General features: G+C 41.8%; 1 protein-coding gene across 5 annotated transcripts in view; it reads left to right on the top strand.

Annotated features, from left to right (window-relative positions):
* The window catches only part of CEP131 (centrosomal protein 131), a 36031-nt gene that overhangs the window by 13201 nt on the left and 7513 nt on the right, over nt 1-15317 (top strand). For 2 of the 5 annotated variants that reach the window (XM_081968107.1, XM_081968108.1), the window contains exons 7-21: nt 513-674; nt 1166-1283; nt 1490-1609; nt 1768-1936; nt 2400-2500; nt 2730-2924; nt 3341-3532; nt 4830-4967; nt 5299-5424; nt 5745-5861; nt 6529-6558; nt 9446-9548; nt 10156-10357; nt 11181-11288; nt 15156-15273. In XM_081968107.1, the coding sequence (XP_081824233.1) occupies nt 513-674; nt 1166-1283; nt 1490-1609; nt 1768-1936; nt 2400-2500; nt 2730-2924; nt 3341-3532; nt 4830-4967; nt 5299-5424; nt 5745-5861; nt 6529-6558; nt 9446-9548; nt 10156-10357; nt 11181-11288; nt 15156-15273 (1999 nt within the window). The remainder of the gene's footprint in view (nt 1-512; nt 675-1165; nt 1284-1489; nt 1610-1767; nt 1937-2399; nt 2501-2729; nt 2925-3340; nt 3533-4829; nt 4968-5298; nt 5425-5744; nt 5862-6528; nt 6559-9445; nt 9549-10155; nt 10358-11180; nt 11289-15155; nt 15274-15317) is intronic. The other 3 variants (XM_081968111.1, XM_081968109.1, XM_081968110.1) reach the window with 2 other exon arrangements.

Below are 15317 nucleotides of genomic sequence, written 5' to 3' on the forward strand. Positions count from 1 at the left end.
TGCATGCGGGGGGGAGCACGGCGGGGCAGTGCTCAACTCACGCCCCATTTTTGGTCCAGAAGGTTTTGGGGAGGCCTGCTAGGCCCAAAATGAGCCACAGGGGTGTATGTGCGGCGCACCCCACTCCCCCCGGGCCCATTTTTGGTCCCAGGAGGCTTCAGAGAGACCTGCTATGCCCAAAGTGGGGTGGGGGATGGGGGAAGTACAGGCAAGGGGATCGCATGCACAGGAAAGTGCGGGTGGGGTCGTGCATGCATTGCATTATGGGTGTGGGCACATGCGCCCGCATTATGGCACATGTGCACTTTCGGCACGTGAGGACAAAAAGGTTAGTCATCACTGTGCTAGAGTATAGTATCTAAAAGTAGTTCTCAAGGACAGCAATCCCTGAGAAATCACAGTACAAGCTTATATGAAAAATGGGAAACATTCTTTAGTGTATCCTAAATTAAAGAGACTTGCAGCATTCCATAGGATCCCATTGAGCAGCATATTATTGTCTCTTTCCTTAGCAACATCATCAAAGCTACCTCTAATGAAGACACAGACAGCAGCAGTTACATGAAATCTCAGAAGAACTTTTCCAGCAGTAACATCCTGGCTTGGAACAATAATACCAGTAGTAGCAGTCCCCCGACTAGGATACAAGAAGTGTCTGAGGAGGAGGCTGAGCGGTAAGCCTGAGAAAAACTGACAGGAAGAAAGATGATAGCAAGAAGTTACAAATTATGCAGAAAAATCAGAGGAAAGGAAATTAGGGCATATAGAAATGAAGTTACTAGTTAATTGCCATATCTGATTTGGCAATTTCCAGTTAATAGCCTGGTTCTTTTATAGCAACCAGGTAAATTTTGGGCAGTAAAAGTTGCAACTTGGCTCCCAGCGCTCTGAAGGATGACAGAAGCAATTTAGTTAGACTATGAATTACAGACAGTTATTTGCAGTTACTAAATGGTGTATTTTCACACCTCCTTAGAACTGTGCTTCTGGACTTCTAAAAAATGGAGAGAGGAGTGTTTGTTTCAATATAGAAGCCCCGTGGTCAAGATCTGGTTTTCAGGGATGTTTTTCCTGTGCTTTTCTTAACATCAGGAACTGTTTTGCTTGACATGGTAGTTGGAAAACATAGTCAACTTGCATGATTTCTCCCCCCTCCTTGTTTTAGATTTGTTAACCAAGTCAATTCGGCTGCTGTGACAATCCAGCGTTGGTACCGGCGGCATTCTCAGAGGCACAAGGAAGGCGTAGCTCAGCTTGAGCGATTGTTAGCTTCCAAAAGAGAGGTTTGTCTTATTTCTATATTGTATACAAAACTTCTGAACATGCTGAAATAATATTTTGTTTCGTGTGTTTTGTTTTCCATAAGCTTTAAATGCATGAGGTGTGGTTCTAGTTAGATTTTTGGGAAGTTAGTTGGATTTATTTTTTTGTCCTAGAGACAGGATCTCGATCGTGTAGTTTTATAATGCTTGTGTTGTATGTTTGTAAGGAAAAACAGCAGCAGCTCACAGATGAGGGCAGCATCTTGGATTTGCAGCAGAGACGAGATGAGGAGAGGAAAAAAATACGAGAGGAGAAAGCTCGCCTTGCCAGAAGAGCAGCCATCCAGGTAGCCATTTGCTTATTGATATTGCCAGTCCTGGGCGTTAAAAGACAGGCTTGTCTTGCTTGATTTATTTGGGTTAGAAGTTAGGCCAAGTATGTTTACTGGTGGACGAGGAAGTGGGCCCTAGCAGAACAGAAATGCGAGTTGGTGTTTCATTTTAGGAGCTGCAACAAAAACGAACCCAAAAAGCTTTAGAGACACAGCGTTTGGTGGAGGAGGAGCTGGCAGTTATTAAAGAAGGCAAGAAAGCCAGGAGAAGGAAAAGTGAGAAAGCCAGCTCTTTGAAAAATAGCAGTCCTGCTAACAGCATCATCAAAGCCAACAATGCAGGTGAGAAATAATGGGTCTTGGGACATTTGGCCTAGGGGGTCTCCTGAACTGAACTGCATTTCTCTAAATTCAGCACACATGCACTGAATCTGTTTCAATACAAAATATTTCTATGGCATTAAAACCCATGGCAACATGGTATTATTTGGTCGTACAAGGCAACGAGGAGCAACAAATAACATGCTGAAAATAAGGAGCAAGTTCAGAAATATTTAACTTGCACCTAGGCAAATGATGATAAGGGGAAAATATGGGCAGCTTTTCGTAGTCAAGCTGATTTGCTACACTTTAGAATTGCTTGGAAAATCCAGAAAAATTATTTCAAAAACAGACTTGGACTTGACATCTTAAAGTCTTATACTCCTGTTCTTGATATGAAAAACATACTCGTTCTCGTTTAACAAAAAGGCCAATACTGAATTCTTATTCTTACTGAATCAAATGCCTTTTGTTGCTACTGCAGGTGCCAACTTCCACTTTGCGGGAATAGATATAGAAGAAGCTTCTGCCATGGCATCTCTTTGTCGCTCAACACAAAACAAAGGACCTGAAGAACAGCCACAGGTGTTGCCGCCTTCTGATGTTCCTGAAAGCCTAAATACTTTTTTTCTTTTACTCTTCCCTCATGATTTGTAGAGTTCCCAATTTCTGTACCTTTAAATGTTTTTATTGGTTGGGAAGTAAAAGGTCTTGCAAACCTTAGAGCTGAGGTGGATACGTCAGTGAAATATACTGATAATGTCTATTTAGAATTCTTCACAAAATTTCATCACATGGATTTTCTGTTTCTCAGGATGGGAGTTTGGGAAAAGTGCCCAGTGAAGATTTGGATGGTATGATGAGCGCAGCCAGTAGGATGCATTCCAAAATAACCTTTCATGACCTACTAGACACTCTAAAGCTTTTGGAAGCGGATCCAGAATTTCTGCCACCACTACCGTATCAATCAAAGTTTTTCAAGGATTACAAATACGCTTGGATAGATGGGGTAATATGAAATACGATGTTGTGATGGTCTTTTCTCTGTAGATCCTTTTTTACGGTTTTGGATGAAATTGTACAGAATTTGTTTGAGCTGGTGTGAAAGTGGTTTAGGGAAGAAATCCTGGAAATGAGAAGCACATAGCAACCATTGCTTCTTGCTTTACATTCCATACTCTGCTTAGAGCGAACTTTTGAGAGTTGTGAGCTGGAATATTTTTTACAAACTCAAGACATTTGTAATTGTTTCTCAAACATTCACAGTTAATCCCCCAAGAGAAAACCTATCAAAATATTATTTTTAATCAATGGAAATGATTAAATTCAATCCCCCCCCAACTGTTGCAGGTTGAAATCATTCTGTTTAGTATTGCCACAGTAGTCTATATCTATTGATCCCGAAAATTTTTCCCTGCAACACAGGACTTGGACTCAATTTCTCTAACCACTGACAACCTAGAGAAGTTTGGAAAATTGAACTGCTCGCTGGGAGCCCCCGAAGAAGGAACATTATTGTCAGAAACAAAACTTCAGAATATAATGAGCTTTTTGGATGAGATGGAAAAGTCTGAGCAGGAACGACCCAGGTCTGTTGCCTCAGCTTCACAGCAAGAGGTGAATATGGCACATTTAAATTTTATTGATGGGGCGGAGGGGTTGGGGGGGGGGGCAGGGCAGATGGCTGTTTCAAGCAATGTGTTCTGACCCAGGCTTCCTTAACAAGCAAGAAGTGGAATCTTGGTCCCGGCAAAACCCCTTTTATTTACACGACTGTGAATTCCTTTAATTCACAGACCAGAAGGCTTAGCAAACAGTCTTTCAGAGGGTTGTTTATCAAATACAAACATTATCTCATTTGGCGAGCTGCCAAATAACTACTTCCAAACGCAGGGCAAGGAAAAACTTGGCAGAGTCCCTTATAGTTACAAACAGAACTTTCCTCTCGACACAACCGAATGAATGTATTGTTTCCTGTAAAAGCCCACTCACTGTTCATTCCTCTTTTTGTTTCCTATGGGTGGGGCCAATCACCTCCAAGATGTGGCTTTACCTGCTTTCTTAGTTGTTCTTGTCTTCTGGCATCTCTGCGCATGCGCACACTGGGAACAGCCTCCAGCTGTTCCTCTGCCTCGCTGCTGTCCCTCTGTGCCTCCGATGCAGAGCCCTCATCTGAGCTTTCCTCAACCTCTAGGAGTGGCACATGTTCCTCCACAACCTCCTCAATGTCCAGTTGCACTGGCAGCCAGTGGGCCACAAAACAATGAGCATTTGCCGTAGCTGATTGAAACAAAAAGTATCTGCGGTTAAAAGCCGTTAAGTTGGTATTGGCATTATGGCTTCCAATAATCTATTCTTAAGATAGAGTTGAGAAGCTTCAGATAGTTGGATCTGCCGCAGGAAATGAAGAACATACCGTGTTTCCCCGAAAATAAGACAGGGTCTTATTTTCTTTTGACCCCCCCCCCAAAAAAAAACACTTGGCCTTGTTTTCAGAGAGTTCTTATTATTTTTGAGGTGCAGGAGGCGGCAAGCATGGTCACCTCATGGCTGCTGCTGTGTTGCCATATTTTGGGGGAGGGCTTATTTTCGGGGCAGGGCTTACTTTAGCACATGGGTTCAAAAGCCCGATTGGGCTTATTATACAGGGAGGTCTTATCTTCAGGGAAACAGGGTAGTAAAATGGCAATTTTATGATGGTTTAGGTCCAAAAGGACCATCCAGCGGCAGAGATATCGACACCGATCTTGGAGCTGCAAGATCGCACGTTGAACTGCCGCGACGTCAGCTCCACCTCCAAGTGCTATGATGGATGTTTCTTATGACAAGCAAAGCTTTCAGTACTGGTATATTAGTACACACTGAAGTTGTACCTCAGTTTGATTAATCCTTTGCTGCTTATTGCACCTGCTAGGGATTATTGCCAGAAGAAGAACTTGCCCACTTGGATCAGGTCTCAGCAGTTGCCACAGAAGTCACCAGCTCTATCCAGAAGCTGAAGTTGGAAGTAGAAGAGAAGAAGAGAGCCGTTGCTTTTCTACAAAGAGCACTGGTGGGTGACCAGAACCGGATTCTTATGGGTCTGTATATGCTACAGGAAGGTGGGAAGTCTATGTTACACAACCCAATCTTTTGCTCTGCCGTGTGGAAGAATGAAACCTGAACTGCCAAAGGGGCAGGGTCTGTCTTTATCTGGCTTTTCAGGTTTCAGCAGTGGTGTTGGTGATGAACAATCCATATCAGCAAATGATCTGTTTAGGAATCCCAATGGCTATATTTATATGCCCTTTCTTTTCCTCTTTTTTTTTGGCTTGTTTACTTGAGCAGATAGTACAGCTTTTAGGTTTCCTTAATTGCCCTGGTTTTGCTCTTTGTCCTGGCAGGCTCAGCAACAGGAGTTAACTGGGCAGCATGTTAAAGATGTACAGAAAGAGCTGACTCACCAACTGACCATGCAGAGGGAGCAGTATGAAGGTGCAATCCAACGGCACCTGGCCTTCATTGACCAGGTAATATTTTCTTTTTCCTTTTCCTTTCCTTTCCATACAGGACTTGAGAATATCAATATATTGCTTCCCTATCTTTCGCCTTCTACCTAACATCACTTGTATTGCTGGCATATCTCTTCAGACGTTTCCGTGGGCATCAGCTAGAGCAGCTAGCATTCTAAGTTGAAATACTCTGTTGGGAGGGGGGAGTTTTGAATCCATTTGTACCTGAATAAGAGGGCAGCTAGATTCCAGGTACTTTCCGCTAGCAAGCTAATGCGTCACATTAGTACAAACAATGTTGTACTGTTAGTAATACTATCTTGCCTGCATCTCTACAGCTCATCGATGATAAAAGAGCTCTGAATCAGAAATGTGAAGCAGTGGTATCTGAATTGAAGCTTGTGGATCAGAAATACACAAAGAAAATTGCCCAGATGCAAGAACAGCATGAGTTGGTGAGGAAATGACATTGATATAAGGGTTGGATGAGCAGCAGAGCAATTAGATAAAACATATGATTGGACTTAAGTTGAAGTGAATTTTGTATAAAGAAAGCAGTGTTTCATCCACTCTGGAGAACATCAACCAAGAGAATGTTGGAAGCCACTTGAATGTTAGTAACATGAGAAGACTGAAATACAATCTTCTATATCATTATGGTTTTACTTCTATCATCTCTCAATATTTCTCAACTTTGTTAACTTTGACATACATGAATTTCAACTCCCAGAAGTTCAAATCCATGTGTTTTAAGATTGCCAAGATTGAGATGGGTGGATGGATAGACAGACAACTTCAGCTAGGACTTGCTATAAATATTAATTTGGGCCAAGCAACCTAAACTAGCAGGTACTGAGAAGGGTGGTAGATTTTTTTTAAAATTTGACCTCAGTAAAATTAGAGGTATGTTAGGATTATTCCTGCCTTGAAAAGCACTTTCACACAGATGCAATATTCCCAAAATGTTAGCTCTTTCCCTTAGTCAATTGTTTTGATCCCTGTGCTAAGAAGTAATCTACGCTCTGCTTAAGGTGTATCCTTGCTTTCCCCCCCCCCTCCAACTCTCTTATTTCACACTCCTTCTATTTCTCCATTTCTCTCATCTTTCCTCTTTCTGTTTAGGTCTGGCGCACTCTGGGCCCCCTCTGTGAGGTAAACTTTGTGCATGCTGTTAACTTCCGCTTTTGTCCTTTTTGCTGGTCTAGATCCTTTAAATGTGATTTTTTCCCCATGAATTTCTTAGATGGTGCTGTGCCTATATCTCTCTTGGGGTATAGGTATGGCAAACATTGCAATTTGGTGCAAAGTGCTATTCCTTGACTTTGATAATAATGCCCTCTTCAGCTTCCATACCTAATACTCAGCTGAACAGGCTCTGGTGTTTATGAATCAAAGGCAACATTTCCTAAATGCTTTAGCAATACATTATTACCGACATGCACATTGTTTTGATTGGTGTAGGAAAGTGGATAGATCCAGCATCACATACTCGCCTCTTTTTAAATTTCAGTGTATAGATGTAGAGGTAGATTATAGATATTCTTATCATCACATAGGTCCAGGTTACTTGAGGGATCATTTCACCCCACTCGGATTGGCCCATCCCATCCACGCTGGCAGAGGAGGCATGATGTGGGTCTCGTCAGCCCAATTGTTCCAGCTGACGGGGTCCAGGAGGAGGACCTTCTCTGCTGTTGCTCCTGCCCTCCGGAACATCTTGCGCCCCCCCTCCTCCCCCAATGGAAGGTTGGCCCCAATCCTCCTGTCCTTTTATAAGGGCCTAAAGATGTGGCTGTGCCAGTTGGGGAACAACCGAGTGAAGGTTGTTGATCGAGTAACAAAAGATCCCACCTCCCTCTACTCCGTCCCTGCCCTCCCCATGTGTCCTTAGGCTTTAATGTTGATTTTAATTATCTATGCTTTAATTGTACATGTACATTTTAATGACTGTAAGCTGCCCAGAGTTAACGTATGGTAAGATGAGCGGCCAATAAATTTTGTAAATAAATAATTTTGAAAGGTATGGAAGATGGCTTGTAAAAGGGATAAAATAACACTGCATTATAGAAAAGTACAAATACTTGTTCTATGTGGCACTATATAACCTTTTGGAGCAAAATAATAACATTGGTCTTCAGATACAGCTAGTCAACTTTTTATTCATCAACTGTTCAAAGTTATTGTGTTGCTGGATGAAGGGATTTACAATCTGTTCCCCAAGTTATGACCATTGCATTGTGACCAAAATTTGAGTGTTTGGCAGCCCATCCATACTTACAACTGTAGGGGTGCTGCAACTCATCTATCTTCCCCCATCTCTGCCCTTTTTGCCTCCAGCACTCCTCGACTCTTGCTGACTCAAGCTGTTTGGACTTCCTGAGGCATATAGCCGGGGCTTCACACTGTGTGGTGGCTCAGGAGCTTCTTACAGCCTCAGAAGTGCTGTACACTTCTGGAGATGCTTGCCATCCCATAAGGCATAGTACAGGGCAGCCTAAAGCGCAGTGATGGTTTGGGGAGTTTGTGACTGCCACTGAGGAGTGCCGGGACTGCTGTTGCTAAGCGATATGGTCATGTGGTTTTGCACTTTATGAATGCCTTGCTCAGCAACTGAAATTCAGGTTCATTTGTGATAAATCAAGAACTACAATTTTTGCTACTCCCATAGTAATGTTACGGGCAGAGGTATCTTGTCTGTTTTGCATTAGTTTTGCCTGTTGTTTCACTTTCTTGACTTCCAGTCTTCTTTTAAGTCTTCTAACAATATTATCTTGTTAGTTTACCTGATCTAATAATTATTTACAGAGAAGATCTGTTTATTTCTTCATCAGTCTCAAAAAGAACTGATAAACTGATAGGAAAACACATTAGAATTCCTTATGCGTGCCTGTTCCCTTTGCACACACACCCTTCATTTAATGCTGCTGCAGGATACGTATCACATTCTTTTCCAAAACAGCTCTTGAGAAAACAACCAGCTGCACTGAATTTGGCACATTCCATCTCTTCAGAAATGTCCCATTTTCCTCAGCTTTTTTAAAAATTACATTTTTCTTTGTTTTTAAGATTAGTCTGCAAGATAATGGAGCTTCATTTTCCTATCTTGCTCCTAATCTGAACATTGATTATCTCTCCAGAGTGATGCAGATCAGACTTGATCTTTTGCAGAGCTTCGAATAGATTGACCCTTACAAAATAAAAGGCTGGGCACAATCATTTGAGGCTGTTGTGGTTTGTTCAGTATTCTTTGCCTCCCAAATTTTAGGAATAAAAAGCTTAGATTCTCTTAATTTTCTTGGTCCAAACTATTGCAATGGAGAAAGGAGATTTACTCTGTTGTTTAATCGTTTTGGGTATATAAACTTAGAGCTAAAACATTTTAGTTGTTATTTGGAATTCATATCTTGAAATTTGTCTTCTAAAATTGGAGCCGGAAAAAATACCATTTATGTGGCATTATAAAAAATGATATCCTGAATTAGGTTTTTATGCCAAATACATTTATTTTAAATAAATAAGATGAATGAATGAATGGTTTTATTTATTATATGGATGCATAATATAAATAATCAAGTGTATAAATTACACACAGAATATAAAGTACCAGCCTTCCACCCTTCCGAGGTGGGTAAAATGAGGAGCCAGATTGTTGGGGGCAATATGCTGATTCTGTAAACTGCTTAGAGAGGACTGCAAAGCACTGTGAAGCGGTATATAAGTCTAAGTGCTATTGCTATATAAACCACCTGTGTGTATTGTGTGATGTGTTAGGGTTAGGGATCTATAGTGAATTATTTGTAAGTAATGTCAACTCATACATTGCATGCCTTGAAATTCAATTTCAGAAAATTCCAGGAAGTTCAGTTGGCTATCTTACTGGGTTCTTTTTATCCCTTGCAAAGAATTCTCCTCTTCTAAAGCAATTCTGATGCATTGCAGATTTATTGAAGAATTGCTTTGTTCTTTCATAGATACAAGATGGAATTTAATGAAAATCTGATATACCTCTTGCTTTTTTCCCTTTTTAATTCACATGAAGGAAATAAAGAAGCTGAAACAACTGATGACGGCCACAGAAAAAATCCGCCGAGAGAAATGGATTGATGAAAAGACCAAGAAGATCAAAGAGATCACTGTTAAAGGTACGGTTGAGCTTTGGTTATTTGTTCAGGTTCTTGTCCCAATAAGCAGACTTTTTAGTGGAATCTCCCCCAGGTAGAACTATTTTCATAAGCATGTTGTCTTTGCTTTGACCTTCTAGGCAGGATTGTAGATCTGATTATTCTTTCCGGTTCCCTTTCTTTGCTTCGGTTCAGATACCTGAACTGTCTCCCCCCCCCCCCCCCTCCATTTTTATTTTTATGGGTTCATTATTAAAGGCAAATATGCTTTCAAGTGGCAACATTTTTATAACCAGTTATGGCAGAAAACAATTTACAGTAGTTCTTTTTCATTAAATGTAGTCAGACATTTACGTTACATGCTCTCTGGTCTATTTTACTAATGATAAAGATACAATTTCATTCCAATTTAAGCTTGGCTCCTAGTAATGTGATGACTATGTGCTATAAGTCAGGACTGTACAATGCTTTTAATATATTTTACTAGCTCCATTCACCTTTTGTCATCTTTGATTATTACAACAACTGAATCTGCAGGAAGGAGAGGTGGGTGTACAGAGTGGAAATTCTTGCTTTCACGCAGGCATTTGTAGTCTGTAACCTCCCATTTGCTTTCTTCCCCATTCAGGCCTGGAGCCTGAAATCCAGAAGCTCATTGCTAAACATAAGCTAGAGATCAAAAAGCTGAAATCGCTGCATGAAGTAGAACTACTGCAGTCGGATGAGCGTGCAGCTCAGCGCTACATTCGACAGACAGAAGAACTGAGAGAGATGCTGGAGCACGAGAAAGAAGAGCAAGGGCAGCGAGAGAGAGACCTGGCAAGGCAGCGGTACGAAGGGAGAAGCAAATAGAAAGATGTCCAGCAGGAGAATGAGGATCTGGAAAAGGCTATAGAAGATGTGCAAAGAGGAAGAAAAAGGGACAAAATTACTGGGGGGGGGGCACACAACAAGAGGGGGGGGGACCTTGTGTAATATTGTTTAGGGAAGGAACACTATGATGGCCTAGATTAGAAGAAAGTGAGGCACAGAATGTGCCTTCATACCTGATAACAAGATGACTTTGTCCATTCGGTTAGAAAAGGTAGCAGTCTTGCCAAATCCTGACATCAGGATTTGCTTGAAAATACTGAGTGTATGTCATTGGTATTCTAAGGACAGAATGGAGAGATAGGAGAGTTCACATGCCCACAGAGAGGCATCATAAAGTTGTATTTGTTTTCTCAGTTTAGAAACCAGAATATTGTGCAGTCTTGATTGCAAACTGCTGACGTCAGAGGGCTTAAGCAGGTACCTAATATAGTGGGAGGAAAGTAATAGGCAAACAGTGCAGTTTGGGTACCATTCTCTGAAATATATTTTATGTGCTGGCTCATGCATTTATAATTGAGCCTTTATGCCCGTTTATTCCATCCTCTCTGTTGTAAGGTTTTTCCATTTTGCAACTTCCACATCTCTTACGAAAAATTTGGTTTCTCCTTTTTGAAGTCTTTGGAGTTTTTTAAAATAATGGTTTTGCATTCCTCAAAGGTATCATTATTTTTTCCCTCCCACTTGAGGAAATCTTTGGCTTTATGCTTCCTGTAGTGTTGGGTCAAGGCAAGGATACGGATGACTTGCTAAGACCTCCTTTGAAAGACTCCCTCTGAACAGGTATGAGAAGCAGCTGGAGCAGGAGGAGCAGTCTCTACACCAACAACGGCGTCGGCTCTACAGTGAAGTGGCCGAGGAGAAGGAGAGGCTAAACCAACAGGCTGCCAGGTGAGAGGAGGCTTGTCGGGTTCAGAACTGGTGGGCATGCTGAGCAAGTAGGTATTGACCATTTGCACCGACAAGGGCAGTGTTCAGGAAAAAAGAACTACCACATCTTGAAATCCCAAAGGTAAAAAGCACATATATTGTTCCCACATACATCATCTTCTCTAGTACTGGGGCCTGGAGAATTTGCAGATGACCAATTCAGGTGGCAGTGCTGCATGAATTTTATAGCCTGTTTCAAGGGTATTTTTTTCCCCACCACGTTGCATGTAGCATTTTTTTCAGTCTAAAGCAGTGGTTCCCAAACCTTTTCAGTCCATCGCCCCCTTGGTGCTACAAACTGATCCTCAGTGCCCCCACCCAGTGGTGGAATTCAATTTTTTTTTACTACCAGTTCTGTGGGCGTGGCTTGGTGGGCGTGGCTGGAGGGTCGTGTGACTGGGCGGTTTGCACGACGGAAGGAAGATAGTAACAGTAAAATTCAAAACTGCAACAATTAATTGCACATTTATTCAAAATCCAATTTAAAAACCCTTTTTAGTTAATGTTAATTCAACAAAATTGTTGAACATGATCCAGTGATACCAGATTTTCAAAGTGATAGTCATTTATCAAGAACCTTAGTAATTAATAACTTAGTAAACTCAATAAAATTTAGTAACTACTTCACTGTTCAGTAAATTCTTAATGTGATGGAGGGGCTTGATGAAGTGATACCAGTTTCCCAATGTCTGGTTTTAAGTCACTTAGCAGGAGTCTTAAATCACCACGTTCAGTAATCTGGAGTCGATTTCTTTGCTTGGAGAGAAGTTGGATGACCACACTGAAGCCACGTTCCACTAAATATGATGCTGGAAATGCAACAAGGAGCTTCTTAACCACTGTCCAAAGTGCAAGATAGCGATCAGAAATTTCTTTCTATAACCAAAACTCTTGGTACGATTTCTTAAACTTTGGCTTCAGCTCAATGTCATTTTGCAGCTCTATGAGTTGTTCCTCCACTATCCCATCTTCCTCAGTATCTGAACATGGATTTATCACTCAATCTGGAATTTCCATCAAAAGAAAATCCTGATATCACTCAGACATCTAAGTCTTAGAATGTCAGAACTTTAGCTGGATAGTCACATCCCTGCAATAACATCATTATAATTTTTAGTTTCATTAATTTCCACAATATCAACACTAGCTTTGCTACTAACCCCTTCCAAACCATCTGCATAGTCTTTAAGATTTGGTGGTCTAAATATCAAAAACGGTTGACTCACATCACACATCTAAGCAAAACTGAAGTACAATCTATTTTTCCTTTTTTAAAAAAAAAATCTCAATTTTAAGATTTGTATTACTGTTTTCATCAGTTCCCATCCAAAAATGGCAAGAAACTCTGGTGTCATTTTTTTAAGCAACCATGGACAGATAATTGCTCATACTTGCCTTAATATTATTGGCCAAGTTTCTTATTGGCTATGCTAACCAAGAGGTGCTCTGGTCATTGTTAACCCTGCTGCAAAATTTATGTGTGCACATATCCACACATATAAAGGCATACAATATAATCTTATCTCCTTCAGATTGCCAATTATTTTGCATGACACAAACATTCTGCCTTTAAATGCTTACGTGGTTTCAATGGCTAAACTTCTGCTCGCCGAACCAACTATTCAAAACCAATAATTCCGCAAGGAGAGAGGATGGAAATGGGGATATTTCAAAAACTAAAACACATATCCTAAAAGAAAATCCACCCGCGACCAGCATTGAGTGGAGTTTTTATAAACTTAGAATAAATGAGCTGGAAGGGACCTTGGAGGTCGTCTGATCCAGCCCACTGCTCAAGCAGGAGAACTATACCAGAGGTCTTCAAACTTGGCAACTTTAAGACTTGTGGACTTCAACTCCCAGAATTCTCCAGACAGCTATGGACTTCAACTCCCAGCTATGCTGGCTGGAGAATTCTGGGAGTTGAAGTCCACAAGTCTTAAAGTTGCCAAGTTTGGGGATTCCTGACCTATACTATAGTAGTATATACATATAGTATACTATACCTATATCAAAGAAAGTTCCCATGAGTTTAACAACACCCGTATTTCCAAGGCTAGAAACAGAAGATTGCAATGCGAGCTCCCTCCTGCTGGTAATCCAAACCTCCCTAACCCAAATCCACACCACCAAAAGGGAGCGACCGCACTTCCGCTCATCACCCCCTCCCCCCAGTTACTTTTACCCAGCAGCGTCTCCATGCAAAGGAAAAGGATGACACGAAATATGTGACCGTTTTTTAAACCAGTGGCAAAGAGCTCTCTAGCAAGCTCAACTAGAATTCGATTGGTGGGATTTCCCCCCCAACAACAACAACACCGTGCACGATCTCCGCACCCACTGACTGTTAAAAAAAAAACCTTTTCACAAGCTAAGCCAGTTGGTTAAGATGCTGGCGTTGTTGGGGGGCGGGCGATTGAAACGGCACGCGCCCCTCTCCTGAAAGGAAGGCAGTGATTGGAGGGAAGGGTGGTGACATTGCTTAAAGGGAAACCCGCAGCTATTTCCAGGTTTGTTTGGGTAATTTCGTCCTTCTGCCCGCACCGATGGGCTTACAGTCCATCTTCTGCTCAGTAAGTTTCTCCTTTCCATCTGAGAATTAGCTAAGGGGAAGCTACCAATCTAGGAGCGACGCCTTCTGCAGCCAACACAATACATGATCTTTTTTTCCTCGCCCTCTTAGCGCCCCCTGCCACCCTCCCTTGCCTCTAAGCGCCCCCCTAAGTCATCCCACCGCCCACCAGAGGGGGAGGTACTGCCCACTTTGGGAACCACTGGTCTAAAGGCTGCAGTTATTCTAGCATGCATAGAGCTACACACCAAGTGGCTAATGCACAAAGAATAATTTATTGGAAAAAGCTTAAACTGAAACAATACTGTGAACTTGATTACTGTATTTTTCAGAGTATAAGACACACTTTTTTTCCTCAAAAAAGAGGCTGAAAATCTGGGTGCGTCTTATACATCGAATGCAGCATTTTTTGCCTCCCGAAGCCCCGCCCCTTCACCAAAATGGCCGTGCAAAGCCTTATGGAGGCTTTCAGAGAGTTCCTGGGGGCTGGGGAGGGCAGAAATGAGCAAAAAATGGGCTGTTTTTTTTAGCCCCCAGCAGCACTCTATAAGTCTCCATAAGGCTATGCATTCAATTTTTTTTGACAAAAAACGCCTGTTTTCATTCACCACCACCCCCTAGGAGCACTCTGCAAGCCTCCCCAAAGCTATTCATGCCTTTAAAAAAAAACGGGACCGTTTTCGTGAAAAACGGGACGTTTTTGGGAGGTTTGCAGAGTGCAAAAACTTCTTTTTCCTTTTGGAAAGCTCTTTAACTGATTGATGAGAATTACATTGATCAAGTGCTGTCCCAGCAGAAACAAGGTCTTAGGTGCTGCAGAAGGTCAGGGATTTCCTTCTCCAGCACATGGATAAATACACCTGGAAACATCTACCTACCTACCGTATATCTCTCTCTCTCCCTGTCCCTCCCTCCTTCCCTCTCTCCCTCTACCTATCTACACTCTCTCTCCCCTTATCTACCTACTGTATTTCTCTCTGTCTCTCTCTCTCCCTTCCTACCTATTGTATTTCTCTCTCTTTCTCTCCCTCTCTATCCCTCTATCTACCTACCTACTTTTTTTTATAAAAAATTGCCTCTTCAAAACCTTGGTGCGTCTTATACTCCTAAAAATGCAGTACTTCCAGTGTATGGGAAATATTCCAATCAATAACTTTAGAGGGTTGGTGGGAGCCACATTAAGACTGTGGGAAATGTATGCAATGGTGCCTGAATTTGGACCGTCCTATTCTATGGCATTCGTCTCTGATTCGCAGGCAAAGAGCTGAACTGGAGGATTTGCGAAGGCAATTGGAAGAGAACAATTCAATTGTTACCAAGGCCTTAAAGGAAGAATATGAGAAAGGGAAGGAAGAACAGGAGCGACGGCATCAGGTCTGGGTTTATTTCTAGACTTTCTACATAATTTTGCTGTCTTC

The sequence above is a fragment of the Natrix helvetica genome (assembly GCF_964273705.1).
Source record: "Natrix helvetica genome assembly, chromosome: 1".
NCBI classification, from domain to species: Eukaryota; Metazoa; Chordata; class Lepidosauria; order Squamata; family Natricidae; genus Natrix; species Natrix helvetica.